This window comes from Conger conger, chromosome 5 (assembly GCF_963514075.1).
Source record: "Conger conger chromosome 5, fConCon1.1, whole genome shotgun sequence".
NCBI classification, from domain to species: Eukaryota; Metazoa; Chordata; class Actinopteri; order Anguilliformes; family Congridae; genus Conger; species Conger conger.
Genome location: NC_083764.1, coordinates 52,635,458 through 52,652,873, shown reverse-complemented (window position 1 = coordinate 52,652,873; position 17,416 = coordinate 52,635,458). Strand labels below are relative to the sequence as shown.

At 43.9% G+C, this 17,416-nt stretch overlaps 1 protein-coding gene across 3 annotated transcripts in view; it reads right to left on the bottom strand.

The window, feature by feature from the left end:
* Positions 1 to 17,416, bottom strand: part of fndc3ba (fibronectin type III domain containing 3Ba) — a 150,182-nt gene that overhangs the window by 40,696 nt on the left and 92,070 nt on the right. For all 3 annotated transcript variants that reach the window (XM_061243134.1, XM_061243136.1, XM_061243135.1), the window contains 5 exons: positions 10,577 to 10,635; positions 4,868 to 5,025; positions 4,335 to 4,394; positions 1,401 to 1,539; positions 1,236 to 1,289 (listed from right to left, as the gene is read on the bottom strand). In XM_061243134.1, the coding sequence (XP_061099118.1) occupies positions 1,236 to 1,289; positions 1,401 to 1,539; positions 4,335 to 4,394; positions 4,868 to 5,025; positions 10,577 to 10,635 (470 nt within the window). The remainder of the gene's footprint in view (positions 1 to 1,235; positions 1,290 to 1,400; positions 1,540 to 4,334; positions 4,395 to 4,867; positions 5,026 to 10,576; positions 10,636 to 17,416) is intronic.

The following is a 17,416-nucleotide window of genomic DNA, read 5'->3' as shown; positions in this document are numbered from 1 at the left end:
TTTATTCCTTTAAAGAGTTTATAGAGAAAAGGGCTGTTTGCTTTAATGCTCTCATTTCAAAGTCCATTACCGTTTATTGGGGGTGGCGAGACCTCTGTGTGTAAACTTAAAAGTTGTAGCTAGCCAGCTAAGTGCACCTAAATAAGGATTTCCAAAATCCCGGCTTCCCAGCAAATATTGGTTAACTTTTCAACTAGAAGTGCAATGAACTGCCAGATCTGAATGATCTGACCGATCCATTTACCGTTCCCTACCCTCAAAGGCCAGATTTTGTCAAAAAACGTCTGCGATTGAGAATTGGTAAGCAGCATTTTTTCCCCCTTTTTATTTCTCCAATGCCCGTCCAATCAGTCAGGTCAGGTTTCAGACAGCTGTGACAGTACATTACTTTTCTGTGATTGGCTATGTGGCTGTGGCTTTGAAAGGTGTAATACAGCGCATTCAGTAATGTTGCACTGTATGACAGACAGTGAGGGAAAACCACCCTGTGTAACTGGTAACTGACACCCAGCACCTGGCTCCATTATACATATTTAAACAGCAAAAACATGAGCCAAACATTCATTTATTGGACAAATGACGTAGTTAATCGAGCACAGAGATTGGTTGGAACAGAAGCTACAGTAGAGTATCCTAATAGGGAGAGTGGGATAGTCTGCCTCCCTTTGTATTTTTGGCTTCATTCAGTCAGGTATGAGCAGAGGGGATAGCAGTAGCTCGGAAGACGCCATAGTCCAACCCTGTATGTACAGAAGGACTTGTATATGGCTTAATTTGGTTTGGGATACGTAGTTTTACAAATACGCTGTCAAAGTTAATAACGTACATTGAATATTATTATATTGCGATATTATAAGCCAAAAAGCGCCTTGAGAAGTTTGCAGTTTGTAGGTTCAAGTTGCACTCATCTGTACAGTAACTTGCATAACCACGTTAGCAATCATCGAGCTGGATAAATAGGAAATTGGGACAAATGTGAGCTTTGAAGGGCATGAATGACACGGTCTGCTAAGCTAACAAACACTGTACCTAGTACTATTCTCAAGGGAACACTAGTGTGGAATTACAGTTGAGATCAGAACCCATATGCTGTGATCTTTCTAAACACAAGTAACCCCATGACTGGTGGCTGTGAGCAACCACTTCTGTTCATTTGAACAAAATGGACTCCACACCGGCCCCATTAAACTCATCATAGTCAGACGAAGACTAGAAAGGATGCAAAATGAGTTTACCTCGTCCCACTCTAACAGGTAGCTGGTGATTTTCGACCCATTGTCTACCGGCGGCTGAAAATGAGGGGAGAGAGAATGGGTAATAAATACAGATGAAAAGCCATTAAGTCGATGCATTTCGTGTGGAAGGAGGGCGAATATGAAGGGTGGGGTGAAATGAGGTACCTTCCACTGCAGGGTTAGGGTGCTCTTTGTCCGGTGGGACAGTTTCGGAGGGAAGGGGCAGTCTGGAGCGCTGCTGTGGGTGGTGAAGGCCCCCGCATCTGAGCAGGGCCCCTTCACCGAATTGCACAGGGCATTCACCCTAAGACACACACACACACACACACACACACACACACAGTCAGTGTCATATAATATACGCACCAAACACGATGAACATCACTGATGTTGTTTCAATATGGAATGTGTCACCTCTGTTCCCAACCCCCTACATTACATTACAGTCAATTAGCAGACGCTCTTATCCAGAGCGACATACAAAAAGGCCAAATCAGAAGTGCGCTGAAGACCCTGAGGAAAGTACAGTTCCAAGTCTGAGAGTGATCAGATAGATAAAACTTGAACCCTTGAAGAGTAAATCAACTTTCCAAGTAGCATACCACGGTTAGGCCACAGTTGGGACTGAAACGGAACTCCCAATGCAAGGCAGTCTCCGCCATTCCAGGTCCTAATAGAAGCAGGTGAGTTCGCAGCTTTACGTCGGTCTGTTAAAAGTATGTTAAACTGCTTGTTGTGTCTTTGGACTGAGACCTTTAGCAAACGCAAAACCAATAACATGACCAATGATTGGTTTAGTCATTTGTTTTATTAGTTGCGTTATTAACTTGGCGTGTGCTGAAAGGTTCTGCCCGTGATAAAGGTCTTCAGGCCCCAGGAGTGCTATTCCTATCCCTGCAGTGAACAGGGCACACAGCAGGGGCTGTGATGGGGAGATGGGCAGCATAGGAGATCGACAGCGGAAAGGTTACTCTCCGTCGGTTGGACATCCGGGTTCAGCCGAGTTCCTCATTTTTCAGGTGTATTCCGATAAACTAAAGGAATGTGGAAAAGGGCTGCACTTGCCTAGGGCTGTGTATTGGCATGAAGCTGGCGATACGATACGTATCCCGATATAGGGGTGACGATACAATATATTGCGATATATTGCGATACTGTAGGCAAGGCGATATATTGCGATTTTCCATCCCTATTTTCCATCAGAAAAAATCTGGCCATAGCATAAAACACACAGTGATGCAAAAACAAACTGTTTATTTCAAAAATATTTTTGTCAACATTTCTGTCTTCTGTCGATACAAAATAAAAAAATCTTATTAAAATAAAATACTCCTCAACACTAAGAGGGCGGAGGTCTTTGCAAATTATAGACAGTGTTATTTTGGTCGCACGAGTTGAGGTCGGTGGTAACTTGACCCAGAATCCACTCGTTTCGCGTTAGCTGGAAACCTTAGCTGGACATCAGCATGGTGTCTGGCTAAGTGTGCTCGTAGATTCGTTGTGTTGCCACAATATTTCACTCTAGCATGGCACAGTTTGCAAATGGCATGGCTTTTGTCAACCTCTTTGCTGCCTTCTTTCTCCTCTTGGAACCCAAAATGAGTCCACATGTCAGCTTTGAATGCTGTGGTGAGTTTCAAACCGTCACGACGAGGCCTGTGCGCTCGCGAGATCTTATGGCTAACCGAAATGCCATCAGTAGCGGCCACATTAAATATTATGAAAAAAAAATATATATATATAGATATATATTATTATTTTTTTAATTAATAAAATATCGATATTGCACTTTAGAGGATCGATTTAAAATCACGGCACAAAGTATCGCGATATTGAGGTGAATCGATTTTTTCTAACACCCCTACACTTGCCATGTACCACAGACTGCTCATGGATCACATCACCCATGGTAATGTGATCCGGCTTGCAGACCAGGGTTAAAATAACTATAAGAAGTTGTAATAATTTGTTATTTAGCTGACGCTTTGTCCAAAGTGACTTACAGTTGATTAGACAAAGCAGGTGACAATCCCCCCTGGAGCAATGCTGGGTTAAGGGCTCATGTGCAGATCTTATCGTGGCTACACCAGGACTTTAACCACCAACCATCTGGGTCCCAGTCATGTACCTTAGCCACTAGGCTACAGGCTGCCCTGTAAATGTTTTGGATTCAAATACTTTTCTACGCTTTACTGAGCTATTCAGGCTTACCGGAACCAATGAAATACATTCACAAATTTCAAACTACACCTTCTGGCCCCACTGGCTGGCTAAATTGTACCAGGCAAGATCAATCAAGCAGAGATAAGCATTTGAATCCAAAGCAATTACGTATTTGACGCAGGTCTGCTGACTTGTTAAAAGGCAGACCCTCCAACAGACTGCATAGCTTCATCCACCCACGGCTTTTCAAAGGCAATGTCGTACAGCACGCCTCAAGTTCACCAGCCGGAAATTCATCTAACCTATTATAGCCTAATAAAAATCAGCACAGCAGAATTGATTGGACAGCCGGGAGAGATTGCGCAGTGCAAAATAAGATTAATGACGATACACGATTATGTTCTCAAATGGCCGTCTGCACTTAGTGACACCTGGATAAAAATTTTATCGATAACACGGGTACGGAACAGTGCATCCACGTTCAACAGATGCTTTGAGCCGTGAGTTGGTAAACACATCGGGGTTGGAAAAGGAGGGCGCATAATTAATTGAAGCTAATGAGGGCGCCATCAGACAAACTGATGCATCGTTTCATTTCCGTGACAAGCTTTCAACATGACGGAGCGCACGTTTCCCCACGGATTTTTCCCCCGTCAACTTCCAAAGGGCAAACTCACACTGCCATCTATTGTGAAATGACACTGACCTCTCTGGTGATGTGAAGCCATTTAGAAACCCCTTAGCCGATATGGTTTCGAGGAGGAGTTCTCCTTTCAGAAGCATTTAGAAGGCTAAGCCTAGAACAGCACTTTTAAAACCCCTTTGGGCTGCACGTCCGAATACAACTTGAACAGAAATAACTGGTAGAGAGGCGTAAGTTCAGAAGGTCTACAGGTGACAAAGAAAATATAATAAATGCAGGATTCTTTGCCTTACCTTACATGATAGTCTGTTGCGGGTCTTAGATCTTTCAAATTACACTCCAATTCCTCTCCACTGGGGGAAAATGAGCAAAAAACAGTTAAACAGAAAGTAATAGAGAAGGTGTGACATAGGTTCAGACACCTCCAACACCATTTTTAAAGTTCACCTCTCAGCTGACTGTATGTCTCACAAATGTAGTCCATTTCATCAAAAGTGCTTACCAGAAATATGATCAATTTCATCTAAAAAGCCATTATAAAATGGGCTCAATTGTATCCCTAGCACGAACCCAAAATGTAATCTTTTTTTAGTATCGGTTATTTGCAAGGCTGTTACTTTTGACCACGACAGTGAATCACCAAAATTGCAGTCGTGAACTGCTCTCACAGCTACCATTCTACAAGATTGTCAAGTCAATATGCTCAATGTCTGAAGACCGCTGTGTTCTGAATATCTGCGGGCAGTTTCAAAAAAGATCCAATGTTCTATTTTACAGCGGTTGGCACGTCAAGGCTTTGCGGCAGGATTTCGACGGCGCGGCTCACCTGTAGATGACGCGGTACTTCCCGTCTCGTCCCTTGTCCGACAGCGTGATCTCGTAGCTGCAGGAGTAGGGAAGGTCGCTGTTGTGCCTGTCTCTGTTCAGCAGGCCGGCAGGCGGGTTCCAGCTCAGCACGGCCGTCCGAGCTTGGACGTTGGAAACCTTCCGGAAACACACATATAAAGTCCGCGTTTTATAAACTGCCCAGGCAAACAGACAGGCAGCTGAATACACTGATTTAGACAGTCAAGAATGTTTGGGTTTGGCCTTTCAACAAAAAAATCTAAAATAAATAAGTAACAAGGGAAAATAAATGTAGGATGCCTGCGTTTACCTATCCAAGCTCTCTGAATTGTGTTTCAAAGTAAATGAACAGAATATATTTCTGTCATAATCAAATTCCGTTCGCAATAAAACTATGCCAATAATGTATTGATTTCTTCCCAAGGAAATACCCATTGGAGATTGAATTCCAGATATAAAAATGTCTTTAAAAATCAAAAATAAACTATAAACAAACAAACTTATGAAAAGCGGCTTTGGTTGGCTCATTTCACGCGTTATAAAGCAGCAGATCATCAAATCCGGACACAGAGCAAATCTATGTTTCAAATGTACGCTTTCGCTAAAATTAGTTTCGAGAATTGTGGCTTTTTTTTAAGTTGACGATCTATTCATTCATGGTTATTCAGCCTATCCTTCAAACCAGTGACGTTTGTGTTGCTTCAACATATAGTATTAATTCAGGTTGTGTCTTCACCGTGGTTGCTCATCAAGCGAAAATAACTCAGAGCCTCAAAAACGAAAATCACACGACAGGTGCTGCTGTGTCGTCCGCGGGAGGGCTGGTGGCGGGCATTAAATGGAAGATTGAACATTTATCGTGCACAGTGCAGGTAGTCACAGTCACCAGGTAGACCTGTATTTACAGCTCAATCTGTCTGAATATTGCATGTTAAAAAAAACACAAGGAGTTTTACCCTGCGAAAGAAGAGAAAATGTATAGCCTCTGCTATGAAAGATGAGACTATCCAACACATGGAAGATGTAAGATTTCTCACGGGTGAAGTCAACCGTCGGCAGCGCGTTCGATGAATCAACCGCCTCCCATTCAAACCGGGCATAGCGACTGCTTTTGTTGTCTCGGAACTGCAAACAGACAATTTTCTGACCCGAATTCGCATGCTTCACAATAAATGCCATTACAGAATTATTACTCTGTAAAACTATAAATAAATAATGATAGTCCCTGTTGAGTCATGGTAATCGCGGCAGGCACGACACTTAACACGCTCATTTGATTCATGCAGGTATCCGCATATTTTTTTTTATTGTTTTGAATTTTCCTGGTTATAACAAATCTCTTTTACACCTGGAGGCCTGAAGTTTAAACACCTGAGTCTCTGGTTTAGGCCGGGAAAAAACCTGCCGCTGTTGCAGCAGACGCCTCTTTGAAGGGCTAGTTAATTTTCAGCACACTGCTGGCCTTTCAACAACATGCTGCCAATCGGTTCCTTCTCATAACATCACATAGTAAGACAGCCACAGAAGTCTGTTTAGCTGATGCTTTTATCGAAATTGACTTACAGTTGATTAGACTAAGCAGTGCACAATCCCCCTGAACCAATGCGTATTTACAGTAAGGGCCTTGCTCAAGGGCCCAAGAGCTATGCGGTTCTGATCATAGCTACACCAGGGCTTGAAGCACAAAGCATCCAGGTCCCAGTCATACACCTTAACCACTAGGCTACAGGTTGCAAGTTTTTGTTCTACCCCAACAATAAAACAGAGCCGCGATTAGTTCACATGTGCTTTAGTGCTGAGCGGCCACACAGGATATTTGTATCAAAATACAAACATCACCAATTATGCTAGAAGCTGTCACGGCCTGCATACAAAATAAGAACATAAATAGTAGTATCCTACACACTTCATTCCTATACAGTTATGTAGTATCCTACACACTTCATTCCTATACAGTTATGTTCTAACAGAATTACAAACATGATATGGAGGGCTACATGTGGACATAAGAAGGTAAAGTCATTTTGTCATGAGCTAAATGTTTAATTAAGTACCTGAAGAATGTCACCCTATGTTTTATTTATTTTTTACAATAGACATGAAAAAAAAATCTAAAGCCACTTCAGTTAATTTTCCATTAACTTCCTCGACATTAATTCAATTTGTACCAAGACGTATACAGGAAACTAACAGCAGGTTTTGCAGAAATGGATGGAGGACGAATGCCGCGTGGTAGAGCACCAGTTGGGGAGTTGTGCTCCTATACACAGACTTTACCTACCAGCTGCATGTGCTTAACTTGAACTGCTTAAGTAAACATGGTATATATCCTCCTGGAAATTGAGAGGATACTGGGGTGAGTGGAACTTTCTGAGGAGGTCAGGTTTCCAGAATATTCCAAATTACCACATTATCTCTCAAAGGCATCTCTTCATGGCTAAACTAAGCTCCACTCCTTGTGATGTCAGTGCATGACAGGCAAGATTCTTACAATGCCGTACAGTGTTCGTGTTATGGAAAAGACTGCATCTGCAATGCAGATAAAAAGTGACTGCGGTATTTAAATGACTGGACCCGGTTGATTTTCTTTTTTACATTCAGTTTTTCACTATGCAAATCTAATTCTACCAACTTGTCCTCCACTGTAATTAAATCTGGCTCTGTCTAGCACTGAGCACAAAGGGAATAACTATAATCTATGTTCCATCTCCTGTCTGTCTGTGTATCCGCAATGTACTATATTAATGCAATGTTGTATGTCTGTGTGTCTAATGCTGCATTCACACAGATCAGGGTAGACAGTAGATGGCAGAACAGCACTTTTGGGACAGTACGGGAATAAAATATACGTTGCTATGGTGATGTTGCTTGGTAATTGTCATATAATACAGACAGTTTCCAACATGGACAGGAAAAGGAGGATTGTTTGGTATAGCTCTATCTATATTGGGGGAAAATACAAAAAAACATTTTTCATTTTCCATGCCCATTTTGTGTTGTTTTGTTGCGTTGTGTCACATCCAGTTTGGAATTCCATTGGATAGAATGGTAAAGAACTTTTAAACTTCAACGGCAAAAGCCATCTACAGTAGTTATTGACAGAGTTCTTTGCCATTCCAATTATATTTTACCATGGGGCTCTTGTCCACTATGACATCCAATTTGCCGTCTACCGTCTACCATGATCCACATGATCCAAGTGTATATTTGTGTGCAGGTCTGTGTCTGACGGTGTTGTGAGCGCATATGCGTCCGGGTGTGCATGTCCGCATGTTTGTGGGTGTGTGCGCATGTCTACAATATGTGTGCCTGTGTTCGTCTAAGAGGTATTCTCAGTACAGCTGTAGGTATGGTAACGTGGATCCCCCCTCTGCCACATAAGGTCCCACGCTCTCTGCCCGAAACAAAAACAACTTCTATTACTTTCCCATCCCCCCTCCCTCGTTTTGGCCGCACCCACTCGAGTGGAGAACAACTTCAGCCTCTGCTCCTGGAAGCAGAACGTTCTTTTTCCAATATCCACTCTTACCGTAGGTAAACTGGGATTTTCATGGCCACACATGAACAGTTTTCAGCTTATGTGGAAGTTTGAATTCAGTTCAGGGAGTGGTAGCACAGGACAGATTATGATTTGTCATTTAGCTGAGGCTTTGATCCAAAGCAAATTACAGTTGATTAGACTAAGCAGGGGACAATCCCCCCTGGAGAAATGTTAATGGTATGGGTTTAGGGCCCAACATATGTGTGGATTTTATTGTGGCTACACCGGGGCTCAAACTACCAGTCATTAATGGCATTTTTTTGGCAGACGCTCTTGTCCAGAGCGACATACAGTTGAGTTTTAGACTAAGCAGGAGACAATCCTCCCCTGGAGCAATGCAGGGTTAAGGGCCTTGCTCAAGGGCCCAACGGCTGTGCGGATATTATTGTGGCTACACCGGGATTAGAACAATCGACCTTGCGTGTCCCAGTCATTTACCTTAACCACTACACTACAGGCCGCCCAGTCATGGGTACCAGTCATGTACCTTAGCCACTAGGCTACAGGCTGCCCCCTGTATTTTGATGGGGGGATGCAAGCACAGGCGTGTGAATTGACTCCACATGTCACTTACTCTGACCTGGAGAAACGGAGGGGGTGACTGCGGGAACATTCATTCATGAGCAAAGCAAATGGGGGCACTACCACTAGGGGGTGGTACTGCATTCCTCGAGGTACAGATTTCTATCAAAGCTCCTCAATGCTTGTAGGGACTAGTTCAACTGTACACGGATCGAGGCTTCCTTTAAAACATTGAACAGACCCTGTCCTGAGACAACCTCCACAGAGAAAACATATCATTTCACAGTGAAAAAGAAAGCGATGAGATCCAATTATAAGGGATTTTGCCAAGACAGTTGAAGGTAGTATTGAGTCACTGCATAGAAGGGTAATCCACTTATGGGCAAAGGGTCGATACAAAAACAGAATTATTCCCTCCCTGCATTCATTAACATTTGAACAGAGGCACAAATCGAACCATTTACTCTCTGTTAGCCCAGTTTTTTAATCAATATGAACTCTGACAAAAAACTAACAAGCTAAGCTAGTACCCAACCGGCTAGTGCAGTGGCCCAGGAGAGCCGCAGGGTGTGCTGGTTTTTGTTTCTTCCTTAATATCAGCAAATTCAGCAAAAAAAAAAAAAAAAATCAACAAATTCAGACCCAAGAAACCAGGTGAGGTGAGTCAGCAGTGTAAAAAATAAAAAAATAAACTTTTTGAATTGATCAATTAAGTGCTGAGTAACTACCAAACCGGCACACCCTGCAGCTCTCCAAGGACCAGGACTGAAGACCACTGACCTAAGCAAAGCTGCAATCTTCATGACAGACCAAAGTCTGCACAATTTCACTATGCAAATTTGATGCACAAAGTACTGAGTGGTTTATTCTTTATTTTTAGACTTTATTTCTATCAGTGAGTTATAAATTGAAACTGCAAGATGATATAATGCTGCCACCTTGTGTAAATATTTGGAAAATACCAACTAAGATTTTATCTGAGGACATTTTAACAGGTAATCCAACAATGCTTTAAAAAAAGTATTTGGTCCTTCATTCTTGTGTCCTATTAGGCACAAAAGACAGTAAATTGGGTTTTCTGGGCAGGTAACAAAAAGAGTTGGAATAAACTATAATATAAATGTTCATGAAGAACAACTTTACATTACTTACATTGGAAAACATTTTTTTTACATTGGAATTTTACTTTATATCAATTAGCGGTTTCTGGGCAGGATCATCTTCATCTTTCCAAAATGACTCATTACTGAAGGTAGTTGAATGTACTATTATTTGTATATTTCTTGTCATCTCAAAATGCCTTTTTGGCTAACAGTAAAATGTAGTTTTGCTTGAAAACAAGCACCACGATAATACATTTACAATTTGATATGTCAGTTTGAATTTATGAAAAGCTTTAACCATGATGAATAAAATTCAGTCAGTAGTCATTTTGTGATGACATAACTATAGGCTATCTATAAAACATTGTTCTATCAGCTCGTTTTCTGTGCACTGGCCAAAACAGTTAAGTCATACATGGTAAGTGGTATTACAATTCTAACGGCAAAAATGTGAACAAAATAAACAAATTACATCTAAATTCCAGGAAACATCTGGATGTTTGCACATGACATAAAGACTGACCTGTGGTTTGTCGATTCCTGAAAGCACATCTTGAACTCTTTTTGCCTCTGTGTCATGGTCTGTAATGAGAAAAGAAGAGAAAGGCAGTCTTATGACCTCCACATTCCAGCAGAGGGCAGACTTTTGTCGACCAACACAACAAAAAAAAAGAAAAGAAAAAAATATATCAGGAATGAGGTTACAACAACAAAGAACATCTGGGCAGTAGAATAACTGTAATATGTTAAGAATAACTCGAAAACAAAGAGCGCATACGTGTCACGATGAAACGGAGACAAAAATTCACACTCCAATACCAATGAACTTGAACACAAAATAATAAAGGATCAAACTACACAAGACTGGTTTAATATTTTAATTTAGGTGAGAGAACGACACAAAACAGACTAGAACTGGCTCAAGTTGCATTCAAGAGAAACTGGCGCGTCAACGTGTTTAGATAGATTCATATTTCCAGACCAGACTTAATTGTAATTCTCTGCAATGTCTCCATTTCTCCCTTTGGCAATATTCTGTAGCTGTCCACGTTCACAGGAACACAGTAAATTATCAAATGTTCCAAACAGAGAGATTAGTTCACTTAAATAACCAAACTCAGGAGGGAAATAGCACCCAGAAAAAGCCCAGAAAACATTTAAATCATTAGGATTTTTTTACGACTGTTAGGTACTGGTGTCCAGTACCTCACAAAATGCTACATCTGATTACTCACACTTAGTCCATAATTCTGAGTAGTAAACGTAGGTGTGTTACATCCTGCTCTGCCTCCTTACGCAACTCAATCTCATCTGTGAAGAGCAGCAAAAAAGCAAGAAGAAAACGACTTCAGCCTTTGACTGTTTTCGTTTTCTAATTAAGAGCAAAGTGTGCTGTTTTTATACTGGATCTCACTCTGGGAAGAAGACCACCGCTAATGAGAAAAGCCGGAGGATCACAGGGGGCTTTAGATGGCTGAGGGATAGCAGCACCGGGAAATGGGGGTCTTGTTTTGGTGTGTGCACTCTGTCGTCGTCATCATCTTCCTCCAAGCTCCCTTCTCTGGAACCTCCGATTCCCCCCCCTCAACCCACCGCTACAAACCCCCCTCCCAGGCGTCCACCAAATCCCTCGCAGGTGCCATCAAATCGCACATCTTGAAATGATTTAGGATTTCAAAACAACCCCGGTTCAGGGCTCTTAATAGAAGCCTTCCCCGGCGCACTCCAGAATCCCGCCGCTTCCGGGTGGGAGCCTGCTTTGGCCATTAGGGTCTGCACGGGGCCGGCCTGCGGCAGGAGAGGAGACGTCTGGGCACGTAAATCACCGATGGTCCGCGGTCGCGCCACGAGGAGCCTCCTCTCCGTATCTGTCAGAGGCCAGGGCTACGGTCCCGGCGACCGACCGGATTTAGCGGGATTTAGCAGAATTTAATGTAAGTTGTGCGGGTATGGCTGCATGAGCGACCATGGGAACAACGTCCATTCCTACCGCCGCCCCTTTTCCACATTCTGATGCCAAAGGCCCCTCCCACCCTAGAGCGTTCAGGGGATGGTAGAATGGGCTTTACAGCCCCTGCTGGGCTAACTATGAATCATCTGTGCGATGATGTCATGGCTGCACGACCCCCAGGTAGCCCTTGAGGATGACTTTTTCCTTGAAAGTTGGGAGGGGGGAGCGTCTTACATATGGCTGGTCATTCCCAAACATGGGCATAAAAAACCAGTGCTTCTCTGTAGCGTTTGGGTGTGTTTTTGTCAATGGAGGTTTACTTCAGAAATAAACGGCACATTTTGCATTCGAACGTTATGATTTCCCACGCAATGGCAAAATGGAAACCTGTTTTATGGCAATCTGTTAAAAACTGTAAAGACACAAGAACAATTAAAAGGTTTACGGAGTAGCACGTGTCAAGATTGCGTGCGCTCTATTCACTTCCCGTCTATGGAACATAGGTCCTAACGCTTCTTCGTTTTCCATCTTGCTTAAGTGCTTTTCCCACTTTTTCTACCAAATCGGGAATGCCAAACTGTGCTCATACAGCCTCCGCTGTACATTCAGGAGAGCACAGACAAGCATGTGTTCTCCTCTGAAGCTTGCAAGCAGCCACCTCTCTTCATCACACCAGAGCTCACAGGCCAGGTTCACACTGACATGAGTGGGAGGAGGACACTTCATCTGCAGCTGAACACCTGAGCTGACAAGCACTCAGTCAACCAGCGAGCAATGAGAGGCTGTCCTCTAGCTGACTGAAGCCCTAGAGCAAATTAAGCGCTGACCTTACAATGGAGCCCGTTGCTAAGATATAGCTAGCATGGTCTAAATATAACCAGATGTAGCTGCTCCTGGTATAGCACAATCAAACGCCACTCCATGAGAGAAGGGAAGGGAGCTCACAGGTCAGATATATAGAGGTGAAGAGTCAGTAGTCCGCTATATAAAAACCAGCAAAGATCAGAGTGACAGCTTTAATAGTGCAGATTCTTTCTTGGTCTTTCACTCTTTCCCTCCTATCATGGAGGAAACGCACACTGACCAAATTCCGTGATCTGACATTCAGTGAATCAGTGTGACGACAGCATGTGTGGTTTTACATATGTCATACTTCCAACTGCAGCAGTGGATGACCAAAAAATGGAAAGCACAACCATTGCAGTGAGACCCAACCAACACCCGTACCATAAAGCATTTGTCAGAGCCAACATTTATCGAAAGTGTCAACTTTGGTTAAATACATTGATGAAATGCTTCTATATACGGAATGAATAGAGAAGCATTTCGTAATTGGGTTACCCGTGTTTATTTAGCCCTTCCGTGCCCTTGTGTGTCAAGAGAACCATGGGAGAACAAAAACCATTCAAAATCCTTTTCCCAGGTTGCTTCCAAGCTTTCGCTTCACAAAGAACGGTCTTCCTAATTGACCACTCACTTTCCAGAACCTTCCGCACCATTCTCATGCAAACGAGTCATCGGGGAGCGAATAGCTTGGCGTTTGGCTGGCCGTTCGGCCTTTCTGTGGCTGGCTTACGTACTCGGAGATGCCGCCACTGTAAAACGGATGTATTTTTTTCCCTCTGCCACCCCCCCAATCTTGCGTTTACTAGCTATGCGCTGAACCCCCTGCACACGTCCCCTTTCCTCTTCCTCAAGAAAGAGGAAAGTGCATGAGTTTAATTACAGAGTGAGGTCACAGGGACAGAAGGAGTGATGGAAAGAAAAGGAGTGATGTGAAGGAGAGGAGAAGGAGAGGGACGGAAATCGGGAGGAGGGGAAACAAAACGCTCTTTGAAAAGGTGGGGGAGGGGAAACCATTAACGAAATAGTGGTTCATAGGATACAGAACCTTGAAATGCTTACGGTTTAAACAGTGCCTGCGTCGCCTCATTGTCATAATCATCATCATCATCAACAACAACATAGCTCTGAAGCACCTCTCTAACTGAGAGAGTCCCCCAATGTTCGATACTGTACATCTCTCTGAGCATTAGGCTGTAATACGAGGTATCTTTGTGCCTGACGGCACTCGCTACAATCAGACTCGACAGCGCTTCACGGAAACAGTACTCAAGCACTATTGCGGAAAAAAATGTGTCACAATTTCTTTCTTTGTCTCCTTTCCTTCACGGGGTAGGAGTGCATGAGGTCACCTCGAGATTCTGCTGGCCGCGCAAATCCACAAAGCCGGCTGGATTTCCTCAGCAGACCCCCCCAAAAACAATGAGGAGCCGCAGATGCGCAGAGGCAATCGAATCAAGACGTAGACTCCAAACCGGAGAGAAAATGGGCGGGGGGTAAGTTAATTTTCTGTGACAAGAGGAAACCGACACAGTGCGAGAACTATGCGAGCCAGCCTGACTCCAGCTGTGTTGTGATGACCCTCAGTGAGCACCGTGTAAGCTGGGACATTCCTTCAGTCCTCACCAAACCTGGGTCAAACAGTTTGTAATTGCTTTGGATTCAAATACTTTTCTGCACTCGACTGAGCTTGCCTGGTGCGAGTGAGCCAACCAAGAGAAGGTGGGGTTTGTAGTTTTTGAGACTTTCAAATTCCAAAAGTATTTGAATCCAGTGGTTGACTTCCACCAGACTCAAAGCACAGGTATAGTGCCCGCACCCAGGCCCTGCTAGAACCACAGATCGGTTTAATCGGAACAGGTGGCTTCCCAAAAGGCGGAAAGAGTTTTTCTGAGGGAACTGCTTAGCTTAAAGAAAAAAAACTCAACTTTACGAACACAGCAGTGCGGGATACAATCCCCAGCTGCAGCCAAGTTGAGTCCAGGGACACGCTGGAGAGCTTCTGCCGGATGGTCTCGCTCTGGAAAAACAACCCTGTGGGGGGGCACACAGGGTTGGTTGGGGGTGGTGGGGGGAGGGCTGTGGTCTGCGGATGACACCCCTAGGGTCACGGGTGACCGGGGGGGGGACAGTGTGGCCCACCACAGGGCTGCCCCCCACATCACGAGATGTCATTAAAACAGCCCGACCTAAATTTGCACATCTGTGCGCGCTGGTCACATGGTGGTGAGCTGAGCAGAAACGACCGGGTGCCCAACATCAACAGCTGCAACGAGGCCATGGAAAAAACAAAAAAAAAACAATGCAGATTTCACAATCAAAACACACTGAGAGGGATCTCTTGGGAGGGACGATGTGTTTTTGCCTCAAAGCTACGAGCCTGTTTAACAATGCAAATGCAGGCCTGGAAAGACAAAAGATCCCATTGTGACGCGCCCTATCTTTGGAGAGCTCAACGCTGACCCCTGGTAGGGAGAGGTGAAAATCTCACATTCCTGATTAGTGACACTTCACACCTCCAAGCCAAACCCCAAGTCCCACATCCCACCAAAGCCCAGCAAAAACTGGGACAGCCTTTGTCTGAACATGAAACATGTGCGTCAACGGGGAAACGTCCACAAATGTACGCTGCACTTTAGACCTTTTCTGAACGAAACAACAAGCGCTAGCATCAAGAACAATAAGGCTTGGTTCTGCCAGGATAGACCAGAGGGGCTTGCAATGCCCCACTTATACTGGGGACTGGCCAGCAATGGAAACAACCGGCCGGGATCATCTTGATAATCCACTTCAGCTCACTGTGCCAGCTTAACAAGGGAAGCTGAAGTCTATTGCCCTGAAACTGGAAGAAACTAAAAGATTAAAACATGAACAGTCGTGTTTTATTTGCCATTTTCTCATTAGTCTTTGAAAGACACAAGCAGTAAACTTTGCCTTTAAAGACTGGAGTTTAGGAAGTGTTCGACAATGCCCTAAACGTTTCCCGAAGCGTGTGGGTTACGACAGCGCCGCAAGGACCTTCTCGAGGCCCGACCGGAGGGAAAGGGGCAAAAAGGGGGGTGAGGGAGGAGGAGGGAAAGGGAAAAATCAGCAGGCTCTGGATTTCCAGAGTGTTTTTATCTCCAAATAGCGGGAATTCCATCTGCTTAACAGCTGGGCTGCTCAAATCCCCTTTTCAATGCCAGGGAGCAGAGCTTCATGAGAAAGAGAGAGACGCACCTCCCTCCCTCTCCTCTGCTCCTGCTACACTTTCCCTGGTTGAAGGGAGACCCTAATCCAAATTAATGTCTCCTAAGAACTAAGATAGTTACAACCCAAAATCATAGTTAGGAAAGAATAACTGCGTGATGTACACATGTGCAACCTCGGGAGGGATAGATTCACTGTACAAGCTCCTATGGATTTACTTGAAGTGCATTTTCTTGCGTTCAAACAGACACCTCTGAATGCCCCAGCATTGTAAAGCCAACAGGCTGTCATAAACTTCAGCAAATATCTGAAATATGCTTCATTAAACTTAAAATCATCTGGACCACACAAAAGCATGCAAGAAATCTGAAATAATAATAAAAAACCCTGAGATAGTGGACTATCCCTTTAAGAGTTTTGGTTTTTGGGGAAATCAAGGATGCTGATCTGCAGTGGGTTTTTTAAGGAATGACAGAATAAACAAATGCTTCTTCTGGCATCAACATTTCCTTTTGGGATCTGCACATCAGTTAAAAAAAAATTCAAAAACTGAACGGAAGTTTGACTGTAACAAAAACTAAACAACAACAATCTTGTTGAGACATAGACGCAACATACTCAACAGTGGAGATGAAAGCAAAATGTACAGTCAAAGCAATCAGGGCATCTTCCTTGAATCTGCACAATACAAACACCCATTCCAGCCACTTAAAACAGCAACATAAAACCTATAAGAAAAGTATGACACTATGACAAGACCTGGGTGAAATATGTAATTGTTTTGTATTCAAATACGTTCCTATGCTTTACTGAGCTTGTCCGGTGTATTGGAAGCTTTGACAAACCCTCAAAAAGTGCAAAACCCACCTACTTGGTTGGACCTCTAGGTTGGCCCAATGGCACAAGGCGAGATCAATCAAGCACAGAAATGTAATTTAACCCAAAACAATAACGTATTTCACCCAGGTCTGCTCTCAGCTAGACAGTTTTATGGGACTGCGTATGAAAAGGTAACGAGAGGTCATTCTCAGTTGCCACAGATTACTTGGTGACAGGGCCCTCTATGAGCTTGGCATCGCACCACGTTTTTTATTCAGCGCTCCACCAAATTCCATTGGAGCCAGGGAGGGAGTGGAATCAGGCCACGCTTTCAGTCGGGAGACCTTGGAGACCTTTGAGTGAGCAAGCCTTTACTGGAAGGTTGGTAGGGGAGGGGGGCTGGCGGGAAGTGAAGGGAGATAAGAATGCAGCTCCAGGGGTAAACCTGGGAACATCAGGGACAGTGAGGGGTGGCGGGGGCTGAGCAGAGCAGGGATCGACTCTGGCCCTCTTATCCACATCCAACCCTGGTTTTCATTTCTCCTGGGTAATTAGAGCTAT